The 24043-nt window shown below is 41.7% G+C and overlaps 2 protein-coding genes across 5 annotated transcripts in view; one reads left to right on the top strand and one right to left on the bottom strand.

Moving 5' to 3' along the window:
* Window positions 1–4657: 4657 nt before the first annotated feature.
* C6H11orf91 (chromosome 6 C11orf91 homolog) lies at window positions 4658–6420 on the top strand. The gene is made up of 2 exons (XM_032112111.1): window positions 4658–5119; window positions 6212–6420. Exons 1-2 carry the CDS (start codon window positions 4765–4767, stop codon window positions 6277–6279), a joined length of 423 nt encoding a protein of 140 aa, XP_031968002.1. The 5' UTR covers window positions 4658–4764; the 3' UTR covers window positions 6280–6420.
* A 3706-nt stretch (window positions 6421–10126) lies between these two features.
* KIAA1549L (KIAA1549 like) overlaps window positions 10127–24043 on the bottom strand; it is a 76233-nt gene continuing 62316 nt past the window's right edge. For all 4 annotated transcript variants that reach the window (XM_032112108.1, XM_032112107.1, XM_032112109.1 and 1 more), the window contains 2 exons: window positions 20998–21146; window positions 10127–17834 (listed from right to left, as the gene is read on the bottom strand). In XM_032112108.1, the coding sequence (XP_031967999.1) occupies window positions 17553–17834; window positions 20998–21146 (431 nt within the window). In that variant the 3' untranslated portion in view covers window positions 10127–17552. The remainder of the gene's footprint in view (window positions 17835–20997; window positions 21147–24043) is intronic.

Consider the following 24043-nt stretch of genomic DNA (forward strand, 5'->3'; position numbering starts at 1 on the left):
TGTGTGATTGAACACGCCATAAACACTGTTAAGACTGAAACTACAGCACTGAAAAATAGTTTGATTTATACCTTCTAACCAAAACAGCACATCTTCTTCAGATGGCACAGACTTACCTGATGAAAAAATTAAAAATTCATTTCTTACACAGCTAGCTCTTTTTCGCATTTCTGTTAATCAGTCCAGATTTCTATTTCAGGCACTAAGTCTCCGGTTAATTTTGCATTTCAATTGAAAATTCATCTCTTAAAAACTTTTTAATTAGCACTTCTTTCAAGTTGTATAATTGTTAATTAGTTGCTCTCTGTTAATTTTAAGTTTGCTGGCAAAGTGCTCTGAGACTTTATAAATAGCCCACTTCATACTGGTTTGCAGTACTGTAATGTGACACATGTGGCAGGCCAGACACACATCAGGGAAGGGAGTGGCATCCTTCTGAAATCAATTTCACTGAGAAATCCTGCAGGTTATGAACTGAAACCAGGATGTACTCAGGAAAAATAATTACACATTATTCATAGCAAATAATGTAGATTATTGTGGTGGGTTGGCCCTGGCTGGACACCAGGTGCCCACCAAAGCCACTCTACCATTGCCCTCCTCAGCTGGGTGGGGGAGAGAAAATATGAAAAAAGGCTCATAGATGGAGATAAGGGCAGGGAGAAATCCCACACCAGTGAGTGTCATGGGCAAAACCAACTCGACTGGGGGAAAATAATGCCACTCATCCTTGGCTCAGCCTTGGCCAGCAGCAGATCCATCTTGAAGCCGATGGCATTGGCTCCATCAGAGATGGGAGAAGCTTCTAGCAGCTTCTGCCAGTAGCTTCTCTTCTTTCCAGCTACCAAAACCTAGCCACATAAATCTAATGCATTTATTAAAATTACTACCGTTTCTATTATACGCTGGGGTAGAAGTCACGTGTCTAAATTGGGATTGCATCAAACAGCACCAACACATTTTCAAATGGAAACAAGGGACAAATCAGAGGCAGAACAGACACTGTTCAGACACATAGCAGGGCCCTTCTACTTCTCATTAAGAAAATGTCACAAATGTGAGAGACAACAAGCACAAGTAGCAGAAAGGAACAAGGGGAGCAGGAAGGTCACAGCTCACTGCCTGCAAACACAGGCTTTGGGAGTACAGCACTACAGTTCCTGTAGAGGTTTTTAGAAGCTCTTCTCCTAAAAAGGAGAGAATACAGCAATTTTTGCTGCAGAATCCAAATGACAGGCCAAAAAGGCTGGGAATTTGGGAGCTGAAAGCCAGAAGTTGGTATAAAATACATTGTTGGACCAACCAGGAACTCCAATACAATGAAACCGACTAAAAAGGACAGGGAAAAAGACAACTCAGCTGAAAAAAGCTGAACTAAAAAGAAGAGATGGCAGAATATCGATGCTCAAACACCAACACAATTCTCAACTGAGTGCAACAATATGATTTATTAGTATACATTTTAAATAACACATTAGATGTTAAATCCAACTTTTTGCTATAACTTTTCGTGATACGTCAGTGACGAAAATCTGAAGTTTTTTAAATTGACATAAAAATTTATCATTAAAGGAGAAGAGCTGTAGCTTTTGTGGCTTTTACAGATACTTGGAGCAATCTGTGTGAAAACATAAATTCACACACACACACACTCAGCACTTCTGAGTATCAGTAGTTACTGTCATTAACACTGCAGTCTAACTACTACTGCCAATAATATGAGAATCATTTAGCTTCCCTCAGACTTCACCATCTCAAGTCACTCTCCTTAACTTCTTTCAACAAAAAGTCTTTCAAAGAGCTTTTATGTATATATGTAGAGAAGTAGTGGCTGGAATACTGTCACTACAGACTTTGCTGGCTAGGTAAGTAAAAGATTTGCTTCTCCAAAACGAACACTCTCATAAGCTCTTCAAATATCAGCACTTAAATACACAGAGATGAACGTGAGAAATGTGACAAACTGCGACACACCAACAAGTGTGTGTTTGCCTCCCTCTACTGGCTCACACCTGTGTAGCTATTGGCCCTACTGCAACTGCTGGCCAAAAACCACACATGGACACCTTTTTTCTCAAAACTCTGATCTTTTTATCATTTATGGTCAGCCTGTCTATATGCAGAACCCAATTTTGGTAGCAGATTTTCAATGCCAAAGGCGAAGGCAGGTGTTTGATGTGTGTGTAACGCTGCATAAGGCAAATACATCTCTGCTAAAAGCAGAGGTTTTCTCGCATCTCATAGCACGACAGTCTTGATGGTCAGAAAAGAATTGTCTGAAATTCAGCAAAGGCCAAAAGGTCCTGCACCTGGGAGGAATAACCCCATGCACCAGTACAGGCTGGGGGCCAACCTGCTGGAAAACAGCTCTGTGGAAAAGGACCTGGGGGTCCTGGTGGACAAAAACTGCCCCTGAGCCAGCAGCGTGCCCTGGGGGCAAGAAGGGCAATGGTATCCTGGGGTGCATTAGGGAGAGCATTCCCAGCAGGACAAGGTTGGCCCCTCTGCTGAGCCCTGGTGAAGCCCATCTGGAGTGCTGTGTCCAGATTTGGGCTCCTCAGGACAAAGAGGTGAGGAGCTCCTGGAGCGGGTCCAGTGGAGGGTAACAGAGATGATAAAGGGACTGGAGCATCTCTTATGAGGATGGACTGAGGGAGCTGGGCCTGTTCAGCCTCCAGGAGAGATGGCTGGGAGGGGACCCTGTCGATGTCTGTCAGTGTCTGCAGGGAGGGGTCAGAGGATGGAGCAGGCTCTTTTCCATGGTGCCAAGCAATAGCACACGAGGCAACGGGCAGAAATTGATGCACAAGAAACTCCACCTGGACATGAGGAAAAACTTCTTTACTGTGCAGTGACCAAGCCCTGGAACAGGCTGCCCAGAGAGAACCTTGTTATCAGACTTCTCATCTGATCAGTGTTTATTTCAAATATGTGTGTTCCATTTATAAAATGTGGAACCTGTACCAGGACTGTACTGGCACTAGAATTTTAATTATGTAAGCACACTGCATGTAACACAACATGCATTGACTCTAAGTCAGAGCACACTCCCTTAACAGTGCACATTAGAATAAAATACTGAGTGACTCTTTCCACTATTTTACCATCCCTACCACTTTTCAGGACACTGACTGTCACTCTAGTGACAGCTAGCATCTGTAGATCTGCTAACTTTCAAAACATTCACATGAGTATTGGCTCACAGCACACAGCACTGCAGTTAAAAGTACACAGAAGTTCTGCATCTAGAAAATCTTTTCTTTTTATTCAAGGGAAGGCTTTAAAAATGGAATTTACTCTACAGCACACAGCAGTCCCTTAGGGGCTGTGTACTGTTGAAGTCCACTCAAGGCTGCATTAGTAGTGCAGTGGGCTTTTCACGTTGTTTTAAGTAAATTTATTGATCCCGACTAACCTCCACAGCCCCTGCAGTCATCAATCCTCTATCAACAGCACTGGTACAGCACCTCTCTTATTAGGGTTGTCTAGAATACCTCAAATCGGCTTAAATCTATCCAAAAAGTCCTCCTGCTGGAAGCCCGAGAGGGTCTTTTTGGCCTGTTCTGAGCTCCATAGAAGCAATGAGCAGTGCCCTCACTTGCTGCCTAGGGCCGGAGGAGGCGTAGCATATTTAATGGAAGGAGATAAGGCTAAAGAAATAGAAATCAATCAGTATTAGTGACAGGTCTTATCCTCAAATACAAACAAAACAAAAAAAAAAAAAGGGGGGGAGTAGGGAAACACCTATCCTGTCAAAATCTCCACAACCTCCTAACCCTGAACACCAGATATGCAGAGCATTAGCTATCCATGAGCAACCACCTGAACATGGATTTTTCCCTATTTTCATCACCAACATCCATTCCCTCATCAGTATCTGGCTTATTTCACACACGGCCTGAAGACAAACCTTTAAAAGTTAAGATTTTTAGGACAGCGCCTTCTTCACTTCTTTTAACCAATGCTGCTTCCAGAGCCCAGCGCACCCTTTGAAACACCACGTTCCCGGCGCAGAAATAAAACCGCTGGGTGAAAACACCTTTCCGCAGGAAAACTGGGAAGGCGCTGGGAGAGGGCACGGGGGAGAGGCGACAAGGGAGGAAAAGAAACGGGGCAGCCTCCGGCCGGAGCGGACAGTGCCGAGCCCAGCCCGGGCTGTCCCGGGACGCCTCGGGGACATCCGCGGGGCCTGTCCCGGGGAGCCTCGGGGACATCCGCGGGGCCTGTCCCGGGACGCCTCGGGGACATCCGCGGGGCCTGTCCCGGGACGCCTCGGGGACAACCGCGGGGCCTGTCCCGGGGAGCCTCGGGGACATCCGCGGGGCCTGTCCCGGGACGCCTCGGGGACAACCGCGGGACCTGTCCCGGGACGCCTCGGGGACAACCGCGGGGCCTGTCCCGGGACGCCTCGGGGACATCCGCGGGGCCTGTCCCGGGACGCCTCGGGGACAACCGCGGGGCCTGTCCCGGGGAGCCTCGGGGACATCCGCGGGGCCTGTCCCGGGACGCCTCGGGGACAACCGCGGGGCCTGTCCCGGGGAGCCTCGGGGACATCCGCGGGGCCTGTCCCGGGACGCCTCGGGGACAACCGCGGGACCTGTCCCGGGGAGCCTCGGGGATATCCGCGGGGCCTGTCCCGGGACGCCTCGGGGACAACCGCGGGGCCTGTCCCGGGACGCCTCGGGGACAACCGCCGGCCTCGGCCGGGCCGTCCCGGGGCGCCGCGGGGACAACGGCCGGCAGCGGCCGCGCTGACCGTGCACCATGACCGTGCAACGCCCGTCGTGGCCGCCGCTGTACTTCCCGCACTTCCACGGCACCGAGCCCGTGCCGCGGCCGGCCGGCGGCGCCTGGGCCCCGCTGGCCGCGCTGTGCTGGCCGTGGCAGCCGCTGCCGGCCGCGGCCGGCCCACCCCGCTACGCCGCGCTGCCCGCTCCCATGGTGCCGGAGCCGCCGCGCCTCTGCTGCCCGCCGGGCGCGCCGCGGGCCGGGAATGTGGCGCGGCGGCCCCCGGAGCTGGCCCAGCTGCAGCTGCAGGAGGAGATATGCGAGCTGGGCATCCGCCTTAAGGAGCTGGAGCTGGCGGCGCTCATCGGCGACGGCTTCGACGGCAGGCAGTGTGCGTGCGCGTCCTGCCGCGGAGCCGCCAGCGCTGCCCGCCCCAGCGCTGCGCGGGGCGGTGGAGGTGCGGGCACACGGCACCGCCGCCGCCCGGCACAGCCCGGCCGCGGGCGGAGCAGGTCCCCCCGGCAGTGACCCCTAAACGGGATGCGCGTGGGGCGGGTTTTGGGTATCTCCGCCCCGCAGCGCCGTAGAGCCAGCCCGGGGACACGGCGGGGGCAGCGCAGGTGCGTGCGGGAGCACGGGGGCGCAGGGAGAAAAGCCATTGTCCCGTGTCAGCTACCACTGCTCGTGGGTAGCCGGCTGAGGGCACGAATTAGAGGAGTCACAAGTACGGGTGTAGTCACTGTTGCACAAAGCAACAAAAGCCCCAAAGTCATTAAGTGTCAACAAAAAACCCAACCCAGGCACCAGTCAAGAGAGAAGGAGTTTGTACATAGAAAATGTATCAACTCGTAATGAGCCCCGGCGGTTGTACATCAGCTTTGATGTGAAGGCCGCAGTTAGTTGGAGGTGTTAAAAAAACCCAAACCAAAACACACCTGCCTCCCAAAACCCAAACAACCCACACAAAAAAGAAACCACCAGCCAACCAAAAAATCTCCAGTTAAATTATAAATGAGCTGGGCATTCTGATTTTACAATCTGCTGGCCAGGAAGAAAATGCAGGAAATAAAATAGTTCAGCAGATGATGATGGTACTCAGAGTTCCAGTGGTAAGGCCAACAACTGTAAGGACACGATGCTCATCATTTCCTGCAAGGCCACAGGCTGCCAGTCAGGAAACTTTCAAGAGTGCAAAGGTTACAAGAACCTAGGAAAAATGTCCATCAGAAATGTGAATTCAAAGGAAGATCTCTAAAGAAGTTCTGATTGGTAGTTTGCATATACTTTTCTCTTCATTATAGCAATACACACCTCCTTCCATTTTTAATACCTGTTATTTTGAGAAATTCTAGTTTTCAGATATTTGCTAGCCAAGGCATTGTAAGGATTATTAGTTTGCTTAATACATTATTTGTTTTACTTTAAAGTTTTGTAAATTATTAATGACATCACAAATGACAAACTATATTTCATTCCTGTTTAGATAAAATTCTGAAGGCACTGGAGGAAAAGAAGATACAAAGCATGAAAGCAATGCAGAACCTGAAGTAATGGCCACCAGCATACTTAGGATTATTTCAGCTGGATATTCTGTCACTGTATCACTATCGAGTGTTTTAATGGGTCTTCAATATTGGGTTTCTACTCACTGTGTGCTGTTCTACCAAATTAAAAGTGTAGCATATTGTTGACTTTTTTTGTCTATTATTTGTCTGGTACTAATTACTGATAACACTACTGTGTATTTTAACTTTGTTTTTTTCTCCAATTACTTTACACAGGAAGTGTTTTCTTTAGAAACACTAAGAAATTAACACTGCTGTTGTCAGGATTCCCAGCAGTCCATATCTGTAGCTGGGAAACATAGAAATGACAGTACAAAATATGGCTGAGCTTTGTTTTGTTTCGTTTTAGTTCCAAGTATATTAAGTGCAATATTGAGTAGATAGATATGGTCAGAAGTCCTAAGCCTCTAAACCAGCTTAAAAAAATCTACTTTCATGTTAACATAAAAATCTGTGTTACAATCACAGTGTATTCCTTTATTGTCTTTAGTGTACCACAAAATTACAGAAGGTGTGGCTCGAGGTGGGTTTTATCAGAGCAGTCATATGACACTGACTGTCAACTGACATTCTACTATTTACTGTAGGAATAACAGTGCTTAGGCTAAAGCCTGTGGCAGTTTTTGAAGTGACAACATCCTTATGTTTGGAAGGCACTTCCTTTCACGAGGGAAAATGGACAGAGGCAGGGATGACAGGTTGAAGATCTGGAGAGCATTTAGCATTCAAAAAGTAATGCCACACATGGCATGGAGAATAACACCACAAAGTAGTAAATAGGCTGGTAAATAGACTGATAAAAGATACCAACTACTTTTTTCTATTCCACTTCCAGAGCAGTAGGTGGCAGCATAAAATAATAAAGCAACTGACCCTGAAGCTGCAGTATTTTGGCAAACAGCTTTATTTTTAAGAGTAATATTTTAATCTCTGTTTTTTTAAACTGTGTTCAAGTTGCTCGGCTCTGAAATATTTTAACACAATATATCAAAATTTTATTTCCTCTTACTGATTACTGCAGCATTCATCCTTATACTGCCTCAATCTTTCCAGCCATATTCTGATCTACTGTACACAGAGCTTATATCTTAAAAAAAGAAAAATCCAGTTTATAACTCCCATTTGTCAATCATCAAACTATAGTAATCACATTTTAATGTGATTACAAATGAACAGCAGAACACTTTGGAAATCGGGGCTGCAGTGTTTCACTGCTCCCTCTGCAGAAAGAGGATGAAAAGTCTCTCAAAGGGTTTTGAGGCTAAAGCAGAAACAGTTAATTGCTGTGAAAATGTGGATGGTTAAAGAGAAATTGTTGATTACTATTAAAATGAGAATTTTGTTAGTGCCCAAACTAAATGCCAGAAAACAAACTTGGATTGGACAAAAAGGGCCAATACACAGAGGCCCTCAAAGGCTTTGTGCAGAAGCAAGAGCTTTAAAATCAAGTTAGGTAGCAGAGGAACTATCTTCATTTTCTCAATCTCCAGATCAATTTCGTTCCTAAACCACCCTAAATTCTCCAAGGTTATTGCAAGGGCCTAGAAAGGTTTCCGTTACATGGAATTGCTGCTTCCTAAAAATCACTTCTCAGATTTTACTAAGTCTTTCACTTGATATCCAGCTCTCATCATCCATTATTCACTCAGGTTTTCTCGGCTTAAACAGAACTGCTTTTCATGGCACACAGTTTAAATATTTTCCATCTGTTGTTCTGTTTTTCATGTGGGCTTTATGTTGAAACAACACTTGTTTAATTATGGGGTGATAATGCAAGGAATAACGTCAGTTAATGTGTAATCTCAGTTAGAGGTGCCTGGGGACACACATCTACTGAAAAAAATCATCTGGATCATGGAATTTTGCAGAACAGTTACCCTTGGCCAGTGTCACCCACAGCACTCCTCCATCAGGATGCTTTGGTCAAAACCCTTTCTCTAGAAAAAACAGGCTGTTAATACATAATGGCACATACGCTGATTTTCATTTGCCCCTAAACATTTTATTTACCTTTACTTTTCTACTCTGTTTCCATCTGGCCTTGTTAAATCCAGTAATTTGCTCTCATCTGGGGACTTATGGTTTCATCTCAAAGCTGATCTGTTTATAGTTTCTTTTGTAAAATTTAAGCCATTAAGATAAAATAGAACAGCATTCTTACTGCATTTTCTTATATTCACAAAGAATGTGTCATTCATTTTTTTAATTGTTTCTCTTCTCTTGGATTGCTCAAGGGAGGCTAAACCTGACATTTAGATGCTGGCACAGTTCAGATCTCTTTCATGTAGCTGCCTTGTGACTCAACAAATCCACCCCTATTGCATTTCAGAAAGAAATCTTAGGCTACAAATTTGATTCATAGGCAGAGATCTCAGAACATCAGTAGGTTGCTCCCATTTCCAATCCTAAACAAAGCAAGCTTCTCAAAAAGCAGAGTGTCACACCTTCACAGCCAGCCTGAGGGCTGAGCAATGAAAGAGCCATGTCTGCACCTGCAGTGATACCCAGGTGCTCCCCAAGGAGTGCCCTCAGGTCCCACTTCTGAAACCTCAAATGGCCTTGGCTGCTTTCTGATGGGAAAAATGAGATACAAAGCCATTCAAAAACCAGAATGCATTTAAACTTTAAATTATTTTATACCAAACAGTTGGGTCCATTAAATTTCAGACTGCTGTGTTTGAGTTTGCCACGTTGAAATTCTCCAAATAGATATTCAGCCTTATTACAATGGATCATTAGAACTTAAATTAATCTTCAAGTCAAGCTGCCTTAATTAGCTCAGGGACAGATTACAAAGGAAATCCAAAAGCAGTAAGCCATCATAAAATGATTTTTCTGTTTTCAGCAGCGTGTGCTGCATTTTAGATTCTCCTGCCCTGAAAATCCAGAGCTAATATCTCAATGTGAAGGAGGGTAATTGAGCAGCACTTAACTCTGGGAAACTTGTCCTCTTTTTTTTTGTTTGGCAGGCAGAGTTTCTTAAGGTCACTGACATCTAGATACTGGATCAAGGAGCTGCCAATCAGGATGCATTCCATAAGTGGTGCATTTGTCTTTTCCAAGGAAACATATAATTATTGATAACACGAGTCAGTTGTTTTCTGTTACACAGTAAAAACATACATTTGTGAAATAGGCTCAGATTTTGGTGCATCTTCAGAAAAGCCAGAACAACCCCTTGAGGCATATTAAGTCACAGCATAAATATAAAATATATAAATACATATATACATTTTAAAAATTATGTCCTAACTATGCCATCCATGTGGAACCTTAGTAGTGATATGTACACTAGGAAGTTCATTTACCTCTGTTTTTGGAAGATCCTTTCCTGCCTCTTTTTTCCTCTGAAAGTACAAAGTAGTAGTAAAAGGAAATTTTTATTCCAAATTTCTTGCATCACAAATTACACAAAAGCAGTCCTGTCAAAAGCACATAGCTGCATTTTCCTCTTCCTTTTACTTCAGACAGACAGCACAAAACTTAGGCCTGAGTAAATGATATAAAAAACCACAATAACTGACTGAATTATAGGGGAAGGCATAGAGGATGTTAAGGTGAGAACAAAAATTCACAAAGGAAACACAGAATCACAAGATGTGATTGGCCTGCTGGGTACTGCCCTGCTCACCTCTGCAAGGGAAGAAAACACCTTTCCACAGAGGGAATGCCACAGCTGGAATACATGGGTTAGACTTGTGGAGTTCTTAAAACCCCCTTCCTGTCCTTTGCATGAGCAACAGGACCCCTACAAAGCCTGGCAGCTCCAAGGAAAACAGGGCTCAGCTGCTCTAAAGAAGAGGACACGGCAGGAACAACCAATAAGCAGCAACTCAGATTTTAAGACATATTTTATTTCATGTGCAAAATTGCCAAGGAAAACACACGTACAACTTCAGCTAAGCTATAGCCACTAACATGAAAGGAACTATTCTATGTACTCGTAAGCTTTACTTCTAGAATCACCCTATGGCTCAGAGTAAAAACAGTAATTTGGTAATGACCCAGAACATTTTAAATGCCTCCTTTTCAGTCATATGTAAAATTCTATCAATCAGCATGGTTTTACATACCAGTTCTTGGAGATTTTCCTTCTGATTGCATAGTATAAAATTTTAATTATTTATTTTCTTATTCTTTCGATTTAATCCCTAGACTCGGCTTTAAATTTGCTCTCAGTTTTGCAGCTTCAGAAAATTAATTTTCCCACTTACAGCTGAAAATCTCATAAATTTTGAGCAAGTTTCACAGACACAGCCGTTACAATTCAGTTGAATCAAGCTGTGAACACCAAAGATAACATGGATATTTGTAATCATGCAGAGCTAGTCCTTTCCACAATTCAAAGACGTAAGAAAAGTTCATTTCCTTGGAAAGTGAGATCTGTTGCCTGGGAAGTGAGACGATTTATTGATATAAATTCTGTAAATCTCTGTAAAAAAGTGTAGAGGCTGTTATTGGAAAGGCTTCCTAGAACACACTGAAATATTGTCAAGAGGTGGGTTTTTTTCCTTGTAAATTGACATTTAAATGCTACCATAGGAACAGGTAATTTATAGTCCTGAACAATTACCAAAGCTCCATGAAGTAATAAATAGTGCTTCTTACTAAAGTATCCATCACAGTCCAGGGTTCCAGCGTTTCAGCAGGGCAGTGAGGAGGGGCAGTCCCTTCACCCTGCCCTACAGATGGGACACTGAGGCACAATCACATTTTGGACCAATCCAAAATCCTGAAGAAGAGCAAACCAACCTTCAGTCTCCCAATTTCCAGCCACCCATGACCAGACAGCATTCTTCCTCTCTTGGTACAGTTTTAAGATACTTGTAATGGCTCATTTACTGGGGGATTACTGGCTCAGCACTGTTCTCCTTGAAGGGAGCAGGTGTTTTGCCAGTAATTTCAGTGGAAGATGTTACCTACAGCTGTGTTTTTCCTGAACACTAATAGGAGAACATACAAAGCACAACGTGGGCTGAAGCCATGCAATGCCATGGCTATTTAAAAATTCTGTCACGTGTTGGTGACTACTTCTGTCACACCAGCAGCCTATCAGCAAGGTAAAGAGTGCACTTCTTTGTGTACACAATGTAAAACTCAAATTTAGAATGCACGGCAATGGCAGGAAAGACATTAAATGAAGACAAAAAGTCAAAAAGCATAGGAGCATCTGTGCTGGACAAACATGCTTTCTAATGAGATCCAAAGAACTGCGCAGAACTGACCCTTTTGTCAGGCCTGAGCTGCTTCTGTTGGGTTGTTAAATCCTGCATAAGAATTTGAGCCTCAGTAAGATGGGTTCTATCATATTTTCCAAAAATTTGGGCTTCACTCTCATTTTTTTTCTATCAAGTATGACCTCGAATACAGCTTGCAGAAGTCAATACCAAGATGAAATGAAAAAGTCTTCCCAGTCTCTTTGTCTTAGAAAGAAATATTAAAAGTTATTTGGTGTAGGATAAAGCGTTTGGGTTTTTTTCCTTATTGCCATGTGGAGAGTATTAGATAAAGACAGAGATAAAGTTCAAGTTTACTTACATCCAGATCTCCTTGCCAGATACACAAGACTTTAACTGATACCAGTGTGTTATGGTGTTTAGACACTGCTTTACACAGCACAGAAATGCACAGGGTTGCAGTGAAGAGGGAATACTTTGGAAGATAAATTCACCTGCTCTCTAAATATCGTACTCAGTGGAATCACCTTTCTTTGTGATTTACAATCCTTTGCACTCATTATTGCCCAGTAGGTAAATGTGCATTTATAAAGTTACAAAATTATTTACAGAATGCAATATAGCTTCAACCTACTCCTTGGGTATGAATCGAGTGTGGAAAATTCATGAAGTCAGGCACTTCTTAAAACAAGAATTATTTTTAACAAGTGCAAAAAAAAAAAAAAATCAAATTCCTGAAACACCTCTTCATGATACTTGTAATTATTTTCAAGACATCTACTATACATTTGACCACCTAACTATTTAAAGCCCATTTATCATCTTTCATGAGCTTCATAACAGAAGAGCTCTGAGATTTTTCTCTTCACTTGCCTCTGTACACCTTAAGGAACCTGAAATGAACGGGGACAAATTGATAGACAAATAGAACCAGTTTTGAAAAAATATTTTTTGACACACACAGATATATATATATACACATGAGTATGATACACTACTCATAAGAGTATGGTCTTAAGGGGATTTTGAAAGCATGAAATGTCATATTTTTAAAATCAGGACCTAAACCACCTTTCTGCCACATCGCTTTGGTGGCTGGAGTTTTTATGTCTGTTGGTATTAAGGGTCACCCAAAGGGCAGCTGTGTTACACAGGGTAGTTTATCCATCTCAGAACCTCACAGAAATCTCTGTCTTATCTCCCATGTCTTGTACATAGCCCAAGCACAAAGTTTCCTGAATGACAGGAATCATCAGATGAGGAATTTTCTGATTGCTTTTCACTTTTGAGGCACAGCAAAAAAATTTTGATCAAGGATGGGCAATGCAGTTATTCTCAGTAGAGATTCTGCAGTATTAACCAGCTTTGCCTTTATGACTTGGCCATCCTGAAAGTTTCCTTTAAAGGACAGGTCAGTATGCAATATATTTACTGACCTATATAAATCTCACCTCCACAAGTTGAGTTTTGCATTATTTATTTATGAGAGAAAGGCAAAAATTCAAAAAGAGCATTCTCAAAGAGTACTCTTATCCTTAAAAATGGAAGAAAAAAATAAAAACAAACCTTAGAATTATTTTGATAAACAAAAAAGAAATCTGTTGCTCAGTCCTGGAGTTAAAAATTAACCCATGAAGGGAAAGCTGCCAAACACAACCATTTTCTAGTAGGTATGAGTGACATGCAAGATCCCTCTCCCTATGCCATTTCACATCAGTGAGGGATGGGAAGCCACTGGAATTTGTTAATGTGCACGAAATGCAAGACCAGGACAGTAACTGGTTGGACACAGTGTTTGGAGCTGCTCAGATGTGTGCAGGATGAACAGGGCCAGCAAAATGAAGTGACTTCTGCGAGCTCAGAAAACTTGCTGCTTTCAAGCTCCCTCAGACTTCTAGAAACTGGCAGTCAGCTCTTATATGGGCAATGCAGGGCTAAAGAACATGCATTAAAATGTGGTTCATTCTTTAACAGTCACACATCTTGAAATGCAATGGAAACTGTGGTCAGCTTGGTATGTATCAGCCTTAAACAAAATAATTCTGCCACTCAACCCATTTTCACTTTTTCTACCTGCCTCTCCTTTTTATCTTACACTTCTTATGTGTTTCATCTCTTCAGAGAGAGCATCTGAAAAAAATGATGACTACTCAAAATCCTCATTTCTACATATAGGATTTGCATGCACTTCTATCAAGTTCTACCCATAATATTATGACACACAAATATTACTCATATTTCTAGACTGAGTGCTAGAGCTTCTCTCCAATCCAGATAACATGTCAAGAAATGACTGTCAACAGGTGCCCTCTTGTCCTTTTAAGGTTACTATCCTACTGATGCTAATAAATGTCACATGTAGTTTACCAGCTGAAAGTGGTCAGTACACACATGCCAAGAAGGAATTTTATGTTGTTTCATTTGCAACTGTTTCTACTGGTGATTTACAAATCTCAAGACAAATAGTGGTCAGAACATCAACATTTTGTGTACACAGAAAACCTTCACCTAAACATTCAACATATCTTTAAAGAAAATTGGGGCATTAAATAGAAAAAGCTGAATTACTGCTTTTTTCTCAGTAAAAATGGCACGGATATATCTGGACAAGGTTAAAACTTTAAACACAAATACTTTCTTCTTTGAAATCAGTATTGAAAAACTATATTGTAATTGTAGCCATACAAAATGTTTATTATATTACAAATTATTTATACACTATATTTTCACTTTATCATTGCTTTGTGCTCAGACAGTATAAATATTACAGCATGATTTTTCTTTCCCAGGAATGTCCTTACTGTCTTGATATAATCTTACTTTATACTTAAAAAAAAAAAATACAGAAACATATTACAAACAGGATAAAAAGGCATTATGAACGAAGAATGTAAGATGGGTTTCTGAATAAAGTGCACCACAATGGTTTCAGAGTGATGGTTCAGGAAATATTCAGTAGACTGCACATAGTCCATAATAACACCAAACAAAATTAATTTCGAAACTCTAACAGGTCTTCCTCAGAAGTATGAAGAGTACTTTGTTTAACTTTACTGAAATGTTTTTTTCTTTCTAGAAGGCCATTTAAATGCTTTTGTTTGGGATTTTCCTGTTTTCTACAGACATCCAAACCCTGGACATCTCTGTATTTTCCAAAATTTTTAGTTGCCAAGCAAGCTACAAGATTCATCATGTAAGGTATATGAGACTTTACCCTCACATATTTTTTAATAGAACTATTAAATTGCTAAAATTTAAGAATGGGAACAGACTTACAAACAGAGCTAAGTGTCCAAAAGATGCTGTTTAAAACTGGAATGTCCTGCTTCCTAAGACTTTTTTTGGGAATACATCATTACATTACCCTTCCCAGCTCTATGGCTTCAGCGTTGCCCATCCATGGGATCACAGTTGCTTCCGTACTTTCAGCCTCAGAATAACTCTGCAAAACTGGAGTCTAAGATAGAGAAATTTATTACACAGCACATCTTCACTCCCATTGCATAGAAGGGCCCATTTACTTGCAAAATTTCGCTGGGCTACATAGAAAAATCATTCCAAAACTGAGATAATAAAGCTGATGCAAAATGTGGCGGACACGACTTAAGAGTAGGTTTCGCTTCCCAGGTTACGTCAAGCCAGCTGTGAACCAGCTTAGGCTAAATAAAAGTCAGCTGCTCTTCCATTATGTCTGCACTTTTGTTACAGTGATCCAAATGACTGAAAAATAAGCAGAATGCTCTTCAAGGGCTTCTAGTGAAATTTGCTTTTATAGATGAAGCCAAATAGAGAAACTCAGCCTTGCTCTCAGTGAGTGAAATTCCCACTGAAGCCAACCAGAACAAGTCTCTTCTGTGGCACACTGAGTTTGGCCCAGTATTTTTCAGTTGTTATTCTAAAGTGTGATGCTCTTAGCCAGCTATTGATTTGACACAATTTGGCTGTGTTGTATTACACTGATAAGATCAGTATTATCTGGCTGACAGGTAACTGAGACAGCAGTCAGTCTTTACTAGACTTGTATTTATATGAAAGATTGAGTTTCTTTGGTTGTTTAGTATCCAAGTCATCCAAATGTATATTTGTGTACTTCAGACATAGCATGTTTATATTGATCATTAAAATTATCAGGGGGTCTTTCTTTCTTTCTTTCTTTCTTTCTTTCTTTCTTTCTTTCTTTCTTTTTTTCCACTTAGTTTATGGAAATTTTCTGACTATAGCAGACTAGTCACTTATATAAATATACAGCACATATATACATAGAAATTACAAAAATACATCTTATTTATATCTGATTTTAAATAATAAAAATGAAATTTCACATTTATTGAAAGATTAACTAGCATTCCAAACGCTTCCGCAATATCCAAGGTATTGGAGCAGAAGATGTCTGTATATTCTAGGATAATTATGCATCACAGTCTCAGTCAGGGTTTATAATATAATTATTAGGGGGAAAAATAGCTCTGCTTTAGAAGTTTGTGCTTCATCAATTTCTCCTTCTATCCCCTATTCTAGTCTTCTCTCTCCTCTCAATTTACTGATGGCCGAAAAGCTAAACCAAGTTCCCTTTCTCATATCAGTTAAGACCAAAGAAACTCAGGGAAATGATATGATCAGACAAAATAGTAATTGAGGATAACTAAATAACCTACTGAAATGAAGGACATTACCTTTAACTCCAGTTGACATCAAACACGCCCAACACAACAAATTTTGCAACAACTTCAGCTCCTGAAGCTCATTGCTGAAGGAACTGAAAACAATTGTTCATGATCTCCAACTAGTTTGTACAACTGCAAAATATTAACTACTCTCCCATCCAAGTGGTTTGACTTTCTTTTGGGATTGAATTCTTACCACAACGCAGTGTAACAATCAGTGACCGTTATCTTGCACAATATAAAGTCAACATAATTTCTGGCAATGCTCTCTTTTTCACAGAACATTAGTATTTTTGTTAATTCATGTAACTGTTAACTTATTTACATGTTAATATAGTAATTACATCCTCTACATTCAGAACTTCCTGGGTGCGCATTCACCGTGCCAGCGTCATCAAAATCAACTGCAGCTTCAGGTAGCACTTTCTGGCATCACTTTAGTAGATAGCATTGTTAAAGAAAGAGAAAAAAGCACTGTGTTGGACAGAGGTTTTCTTGTCCAAGCAGGCGTATCCATTTTCCCAGGTTGAAAGGATTTAAAGGTCTCAGGTTTACCAGCTTCACATGCATTCAGAGTGAAAAGCCTGATTATAGAGCAAACACGAATAACCTTTTTTCATTTCTCTTGGAAGCTTTTAGCACCAATATCCTTTGCTGGCTCTTCATGCATTGTATTCTCTCACGCTGAAAAAAAATCTGCTGCATAATTCATCGGTGGCACTGAGGGACAAGGTAGCCACCAATTATCGAAATGTCATTCACCTTCTTCACAGTCCTCTCTTCTTTCACTTCTTTGTACTGTTAACAGGATGAAGAGACTCGGAGCTATTTACAGGACTCTCATTTGTATAATTTAATCATGTTGAATTCTTTTGGTTTGAATACAGTGTCTGGAATGAAAAGGCTGAAATGACTCTGCATTGCTGGAATCAGTGCCCCTTACACAATGTCCCACAGCAAACAATTCACGTGGCCACAGCCACGCTGACCATGGCCTTCAGCAAACCATGTTCTGCAGGTTTTTTCTCCTTGAATCAAAGTTTCAGCATGCAGAAGTTATTTTCAGCAGCTCTACCTCTGGGTCTGCAAATGAAACTTCTTGTGGCACTGGCATGTTCAGCAGCATCTTTAGTGATGATAGGTCATAGTACGAGAGCAAAGTGACCAACAATTGCATATGGTTGATCTCACCAGTATGAAACAGTTTCCTGGCAGCTTTTCCTTAGCTGGAAAGCAGAATTTCATGTCTTCAGAGTCCTGTTGCTCTGCTGTAAGTCATTTCATGGTGCTGACTTTTCAGACAGATTAAAATGCCATCGCTTTGGCACAATTCACAGGAAGTTTGTAGCTGAAAATTAAAGGAGTTGCTTTCTTGGCTACCCCAGGTCGCAAGTTACAAATACTGTGCTCAGGAGATACTAGACCTGGAACTCAAACATATCTGTTTGCTTCTTGGCCAGTTTGGCCACTTCTTCTCTGATCGCCTTGACGAGGGCAGCCGTGGAGATGTTGGTGAGCGGCGCGTCGGAGGGGTCGTTGTCGGTCAGGCTCTGCTGGGAAGCGGCGGTGGATGCCAGCGGGGCCTGCTCCAGGCTGGGGTGCAGGCTGCCCTGCTGGCTGTACTGCCGAGGCAGGCGGGACGGAGAGCTGTGCTGGTAGCGGGGCCTCGGGTAAGCCTCGATGTAGCCAGGGAGTGGGACCTGTGGAGAGTGGCAATTACACACAATTATACAGAACAGTCCATCCACGGTGCCACCTGCCAGGTACCACAAACCTCCCCGGGCCACAGTCAGACGTGACAGAGAGGACCAAATGAAGGGAATGCAAACCTCAGAATTCCCAGCTTCTGCTTACAAATGCCTGTCTTGGCATGTGCCATTTATGCACGTGTCAATGTCCCATCTGTGGCTGCAAAAACAGGGAAAACTCTGTGTGTCCTCATTTATCATCACCTCAAAAAGTCCAACGATAGAGGTTTTTCTGAAAGTGTGCTCTCTGCTTAGCAAGCACTTTGATTTTCAATAGACAGCATGATTTTAGTACACCAAAAATCCTAGAAGGGAAAAGCAGAGTTTTCTGATTTGCAGCTACTGTCTAATCCAAGCCAGCCAAGTGTCTGGTCTCACTGCTCCTAATAGAAACTCACTAGATCCAGAAAACAGGGATAAGCTTAGGTGTGCCAGCTGGAAGCTCAAGACTGAAAGGGATGTTTGACTGCTCAGAAGTGTCAGGATTTCTGCCATGTTTAACAGAATTACATGGGGAATTCATAATTTTTGTACCTTCACAGATTTCAGCACCATTGTTATACCAGCTAAAACTAAAATAAAAATGTAGGCCCTTTAGTCACTGTGAGAGATGAAATTTCTTTCACAAATCCATGGACTACAATACCAGTCTTTATAGCACTCAGAAGACTTTAATGCATCAAATAAAAATATTATTTATGATGTCCAAAAGTCTATGAAACAGGAATCTACAGGCCTTAATTTTGAAGAAGGCTTTATGCCAGAAGCCTGGCCAGATTTACACATCCTCTACACAGCCTTGGGCATCCATCAAATGCTGAAGAGAATGTCAAGCATGTTCACTATGGTGTGATGAGACAAATACAGGAAGCAGGTGTGATATGAAAGTGGTCATTAGATGCAGGCACGTCTGTTCAGTTTACAATAGGCTCTTCTAAAGATGATTTTGGTAGTACAACGTGTGAACACGCCACTAGAGGCCACCAGGTTACTGTTTTCACTAAGCAGCATCAGGCAGTTTGGAAAAGAAGTGCTTTGTCAGATACAATTGCCTTGTCCCACAAAACTTAGTGTCTCAATACTTACCATTTGTCTCAGAGAATAATATATTAGAGTAATTGAGCTTACAGGATAGCTCTTTGTTGTCAAATCTCCCGTTTCCTGTACTCCCTTGTTTGCAGTCTAGGCTAGCAGAAATGCGTGAAAAATAAAGAATCTTATAGATATTAAGCTTCTTAATAATTGTAAGAAAATCTATGAAGTGTGATCAAGCTATAATCTAGAGGCTCAGAAACCAGGACATGTCCAGAAATTCAAACTCTGAGTATTACTGAGAAAACCTGAGTATTACTTCAGACCTTTATATGCTTTTCACTTTTGTTCAGGCTTTCTGACTGTGTTACGTTGCTAATGCTATTACTAGTTCCTCTAGTAATGATTTTTAAATAAAAACAATTTCTTGACAGATTTGCAAATTCATTACAGAAACTTCAGTGGTTTCTACATATTTACCTCTTCTACAAAGCCACCAGAGGAATGAAAATCTGAGTAAAAAGGAGTTGTTAAAGCTCTGTCATGGGTAAGTGAAGTTAAAAGGGACATTTGTGTCCTTTGAATTCCATATTGCCATGGTTATTTTTCAGACAGATTCTTACATCTCTCTCCATTCCTCTTTCCCTGAAGAAAAGGAAACCCACAACAGGGTTATACTCCTCTCCTTCCAGAGGAAGGAGATGGGGGCTGGAGACTTGGTTTGCAGTTTTGAACCATTTGTTTCAGTCTCCACTTTTGACAAGTGATACCTGACTCTTTTTCCATGGGATTGCAGTCAAGAGTAGAGAGAAAAAAGGGAAAATGAGTGGAAGACAAGTAAAATTTCCTTATTTCTTTTGTGGCTTTTTTCCTTCTTAGAGAAAAAGTTTAAAATCATTGCTGAGATACAACGGGCCCCCTGGATTTAAAATGTCAGAAAGGTTAAAAACACACACACAACAAATAAACAAACAAGCACCAAAACAACAACAACAAAGGAAAATAAAGTTTTTCATGCTTTAAAAGGCAGCTCTGAGAAGAAAATTTATACCACAGCATCACAAGCCTTCAGGTGTCAGGGGCACATCAGCAGGTGTGCTCAGCTTACAAATGAACAGCTTTTTTTCTGACAGTTCAGCCTTCAAATTCAGACTTGCATCTCAAAGTCATACTGAATTCTTTTCCTCACAGGCATCAGGAACAGTAATAAAGAGCGAACAACAAATAGCTGCCCCCAGGAACATTTATATGATTGTGCTGTCTCTTGCTTAGCTGCTCAAAGCCAACTTAGATTTCAACTGCAATTCATTAAAATGTCCTGTTGACAATTTGCACAAGGAAATAGAATCTATCTCCCAGGTTTTTTAGCCAGAGTGGTTCTGCATAAATACCAGATGTGAGCTCAAGCAGAAGAATTGATCTTTTTTTCCCTAGTGGAAAAAAAGCCCTACATTTGAGAAATTGTTTCAAACATGATAAACTACTGTAATTCATTTTAGGATGTTTCAACTTCAATTCTTTGAAATGTAGGTTTACTTTGAGCTAAAAATTACATCTGTTCCAGTCTAGGATTGTGCAATTAATTCTTTAATTTATGATCTGTCACTCCAGCCTTCAGGAGGATTTGAAACACTGCACAGCAGGGCTGCAGCAGTGCTGGGAGGTAAGATTTGGGAGCCAGGCTGTCTTGAGAGAAGCCTCCAGGAGGGAAAGATGCTTCCTCAGCTTTCAAACAGCACAAGGCCACCTTGAGAGGCAGCATCACCTTCTCCTGACACAAGTCTATCCAAATACTTAACCTCTCTTGGGAAAGAAAAATGACATCTAACCCACCAACTTTAAACAGGTGCCAGGCCCTAACCTAGTGAATGATTCCACCCTCTAAAGACCTTGCTTACAGCTCATGTGATGAACAGCTCAAGTATCTATTCCCTCTCTTATGGCTTTTCACTACTAGAGATTATTTCCACTCATGAAAAAATTATCCTTATCAGATTCTTTGCAGAGCAGTGAAGAATTGCTGAAAACCCCTCCTGTGCAAACCACAGAAAACACAGGTGGTTAGAAAAGCAAGGGTGCTTACAGAGTCTGCCCACTGCCCTGGCAACTCATTCTCTCCAGCATAGGGCATCCAGGCTTGGTTCCTGTAGGCGGTGGGTGGAGTCGGGATAAAATAGCCCGTGAAGCCAGGTCGGTTTGCTGGAATGGCAAACACTGCTGGTACCGTATTTCCTGTCAAATAAAAAAAAGAGCAGACATCATTAATAGCTGAGATTTTCGGTTATAAACCAGAAGATAGTGCTTATGAAATATGGACTCGATGGTTGCTTATTGCGGGGAGTTTTGGGGGCTTTGAGGGGGGTTTTTTGTCCCATCAACTGACAAGAGCATCTTTATCATGCTGGGAAATACTGGAGAAGGCAAGATTTGCAGTTGTCCTCATAAACATGTACAGCCTTCAGGTAAAGAGTCCCTAGGACTTGATCCTTGTAACAAATGATCTTCGTCAAAACTTTGACTCATTGGAGAAAAGGCTTTTTTTCCCCTTACGTTTGCTTCCTTGTATTCAGTTTTTAGCTGTTGTTACCATGGGTTTCAGCGTAATGCACCTTTCTTTTCACAGTTTACCCAGTCTTTCTTAATATCTCTAGGCAAAAAACCTACAAAAACGAGTGAATGATATGTTTAACAGGCTGTACTCAACAATTCCATCACAAAACTTCAATGCTTCTGCAAAAAATACCAAGGTTCCACTTGCTCAGTTCCTTTCCCAGGAACAGTCTGTGACTGCCATAAATTATGCAGCTACAACTTAAATAATTATTTGTTGATTCCAAACCTGGTTTATCATGTCTTGATTAATATGCATGCATAGGAATACCCAGGAAGCCTCCTATTAAAATCCCACTATCACATTCCAATTTGTGTGGAAGCAGCCAGCCATCCAGGCTTAAGTTCCAGCCAAATCTCTAGATATGGTCACATCTGCTTTCAGGGAGGGTTTATTGCTGTGGCCCACTGAGATGCAGAGAACAATGTGGTACAGACATTATCCACAGGCTGTAACTGGGCTGTCTGGAAGACTAGCATCCTAATGTGCGTATTTCCCTTGAGATTTGCTATCATAACTCCAGGTATTTGCCAAGTTTAGAATAGAATACAAACTTTTTTCTCAGATAAGTCTTCCTTCCTCTAGTGTCTATTTACATGCAAAGACAGACTCCAGCAGTGAATCACCAACATCACACTAAGGGCATGAAATCCTCATCCCTAAATCCTGGTTAGGACAGCTGCATATCATCTTTATTAGTTATTAGTTTTTTTGTTTATTCAGTTATACTACATGGACGTGTATTTTACTTTTCAGATTCACAGAACATAGCAAAAAATAACATCACCTACACGAATGCAGAAGGGCAGTAAACCCTTTAAAAACACAGCAAAGTACAACTCAAACATTTTGACTGAGGAATGCAAGCACAGTAACATTACACAGGTGGGCAGATTCTCTGTACTAGAATCAATGCAGAGAAAATAAAATTTCTCCTCCTTCCAACTGCACATCATCTGAATACTGCTGCTAATTGCTCTCAGTACCTATGATACCACCATGGTGACAAAATCTCAAGACGCAGGCCTTCCCCTGAAATCATACAGAGTATAATTGAATTAGCATCAATTACTGGCTGCTTCAAATATCCGTCCCCCAGAATGTCATTTACAGCCCTGGCACTTTTTTGCTCCTGAACAATCTACAGGAGGGCTATGCTGCCTACTCTGACAGATGCTGGGACACTGCATGGGCACATGCACAGAGATAGAAAGACTCCCCCAGTGGCATCCATCCCCAAAGCAGTCTCCACAAACCCTGACATTTACAGTTTCTCAATGACATCCCATGCAGTCCCAGGCCAGAAGTGCTATGGATGCAATCAGGGCATGAGAAGAGGAGAAAGATATGGTTTGTAGCACATTCTTCTCCAGAGCAGAAACACATCACCTCTATCCCAATTCCTCCAGCCCCATGGGTTTGGAAGGGGTGGGTTGAGAGAAGAGGTGTGGTCAATCCTTTGTCCTTCCAGGTCAAAAGCAGCACAAGGGTTGCTATTTTAAATGAGTTAGCAAGGCTGGAAAAGAGCATTCTTCAGATATGTGCAGAGAAGGAAGTGCTGCTCCTGTACATGACACATGGCTGCTACATCAAAACACTCTTTTAATTTAACCACAGCAAAAGGAGCTACTATTCAAAATGAATATTCAATTGGCTGATGTAACACCTTATCCTAAATTATTATTGCAACATCCTTATCTTAGAGGTGATGTTAGCCTGCAGGAGGGTGACACTAGGCCTTAACATTCCCAATCAGCACCTGCAGCAATGTTTCTTCATGTATTGAGGTGACAAAACTTATTTTCATATCAGAACGTTAGAAACCTTGTATTACAATTGCACATTTCTCATAACTGTCTTTGTCTTTCCTTGCCTGTATTACAGCCTTTTGTAGCACCTGTCATATATGAAATTTTCCTTCAGCTACTCCCAGAATTATTCTGGCAAACTCCACAATATACAGGAAGGTCACTTTGTCTCTTCTGAACTGCAGCCACCCTTCAGCAACACACAGCAATAAAATCTCCCTACCACTGAATCTAATAAAAAAATATATCCCACAGATCCCATTACTGCACACATAAAGAAGAGGTCTTGGTAGTGTGGCATATTTTATAGCCTGAAATGTTTTGAAATGGGAGGGTGGGCATCTGCCCTTTTCAGGTACTGCACCATTTGCAGAAAGTATGACTGTAAGTGAGAGTAGAATGGATCCTTCAAACCTACTGTATTTAATTAATTGACAGCACATTTGCATAGTCACATTATCATTCTCAGTAGATGATGTCAAAGACAATGCAGATAACTCTCTATTACTTCTGAGGAAGCTAAGAAAGAATTTTTTTCTGGCAGATTAACAGAGCTATGTCTAACAAACCTACTAATTTCAAAGCTTCAAACTAACAATGTAAAATTATTTTGAATATTATAAGCTCTTTTCCATAACTCTTCAAGAAAACATATTTTGCCAATAAGAAGCTATTTCAAATATATTTCCAGCTAAATGTTATCCAGATAC

This window comes from Corvus moneduloides, chromosome 6 (assembly GCF_009650955.1).
Source record: "Corvus moneduloides isolate bCorMon1 chromosome 6, bCorMon1.pri, whole genome shotgun sequence".
In the NCBI taxonomy this organism is placed as follows: domain Eukaryota; kingdom Metazoa; phylum Chordata; class Aves; order Passeriformes; family Corvidae; genus Corvus; species Corvus moneduloides.

Bases quoted from the DNA above. Each gene is read 5' to 3' on its own strand.
- C6H11orf91 (XM_032112111.1), top strand. From the start codon at position 4,765: ATGACCGTGCAACGCCCGTCGTGGCCGCCGCTGTACTTCCCGCACTTC. The intron at 5,120-6,211 runs GTGCGTGCGCGT...ATTCCTGTTTAG, and splicing joins CGGCTTCGACGGCAGGCAGT to ATAAAATTCTGAAGGCACTG.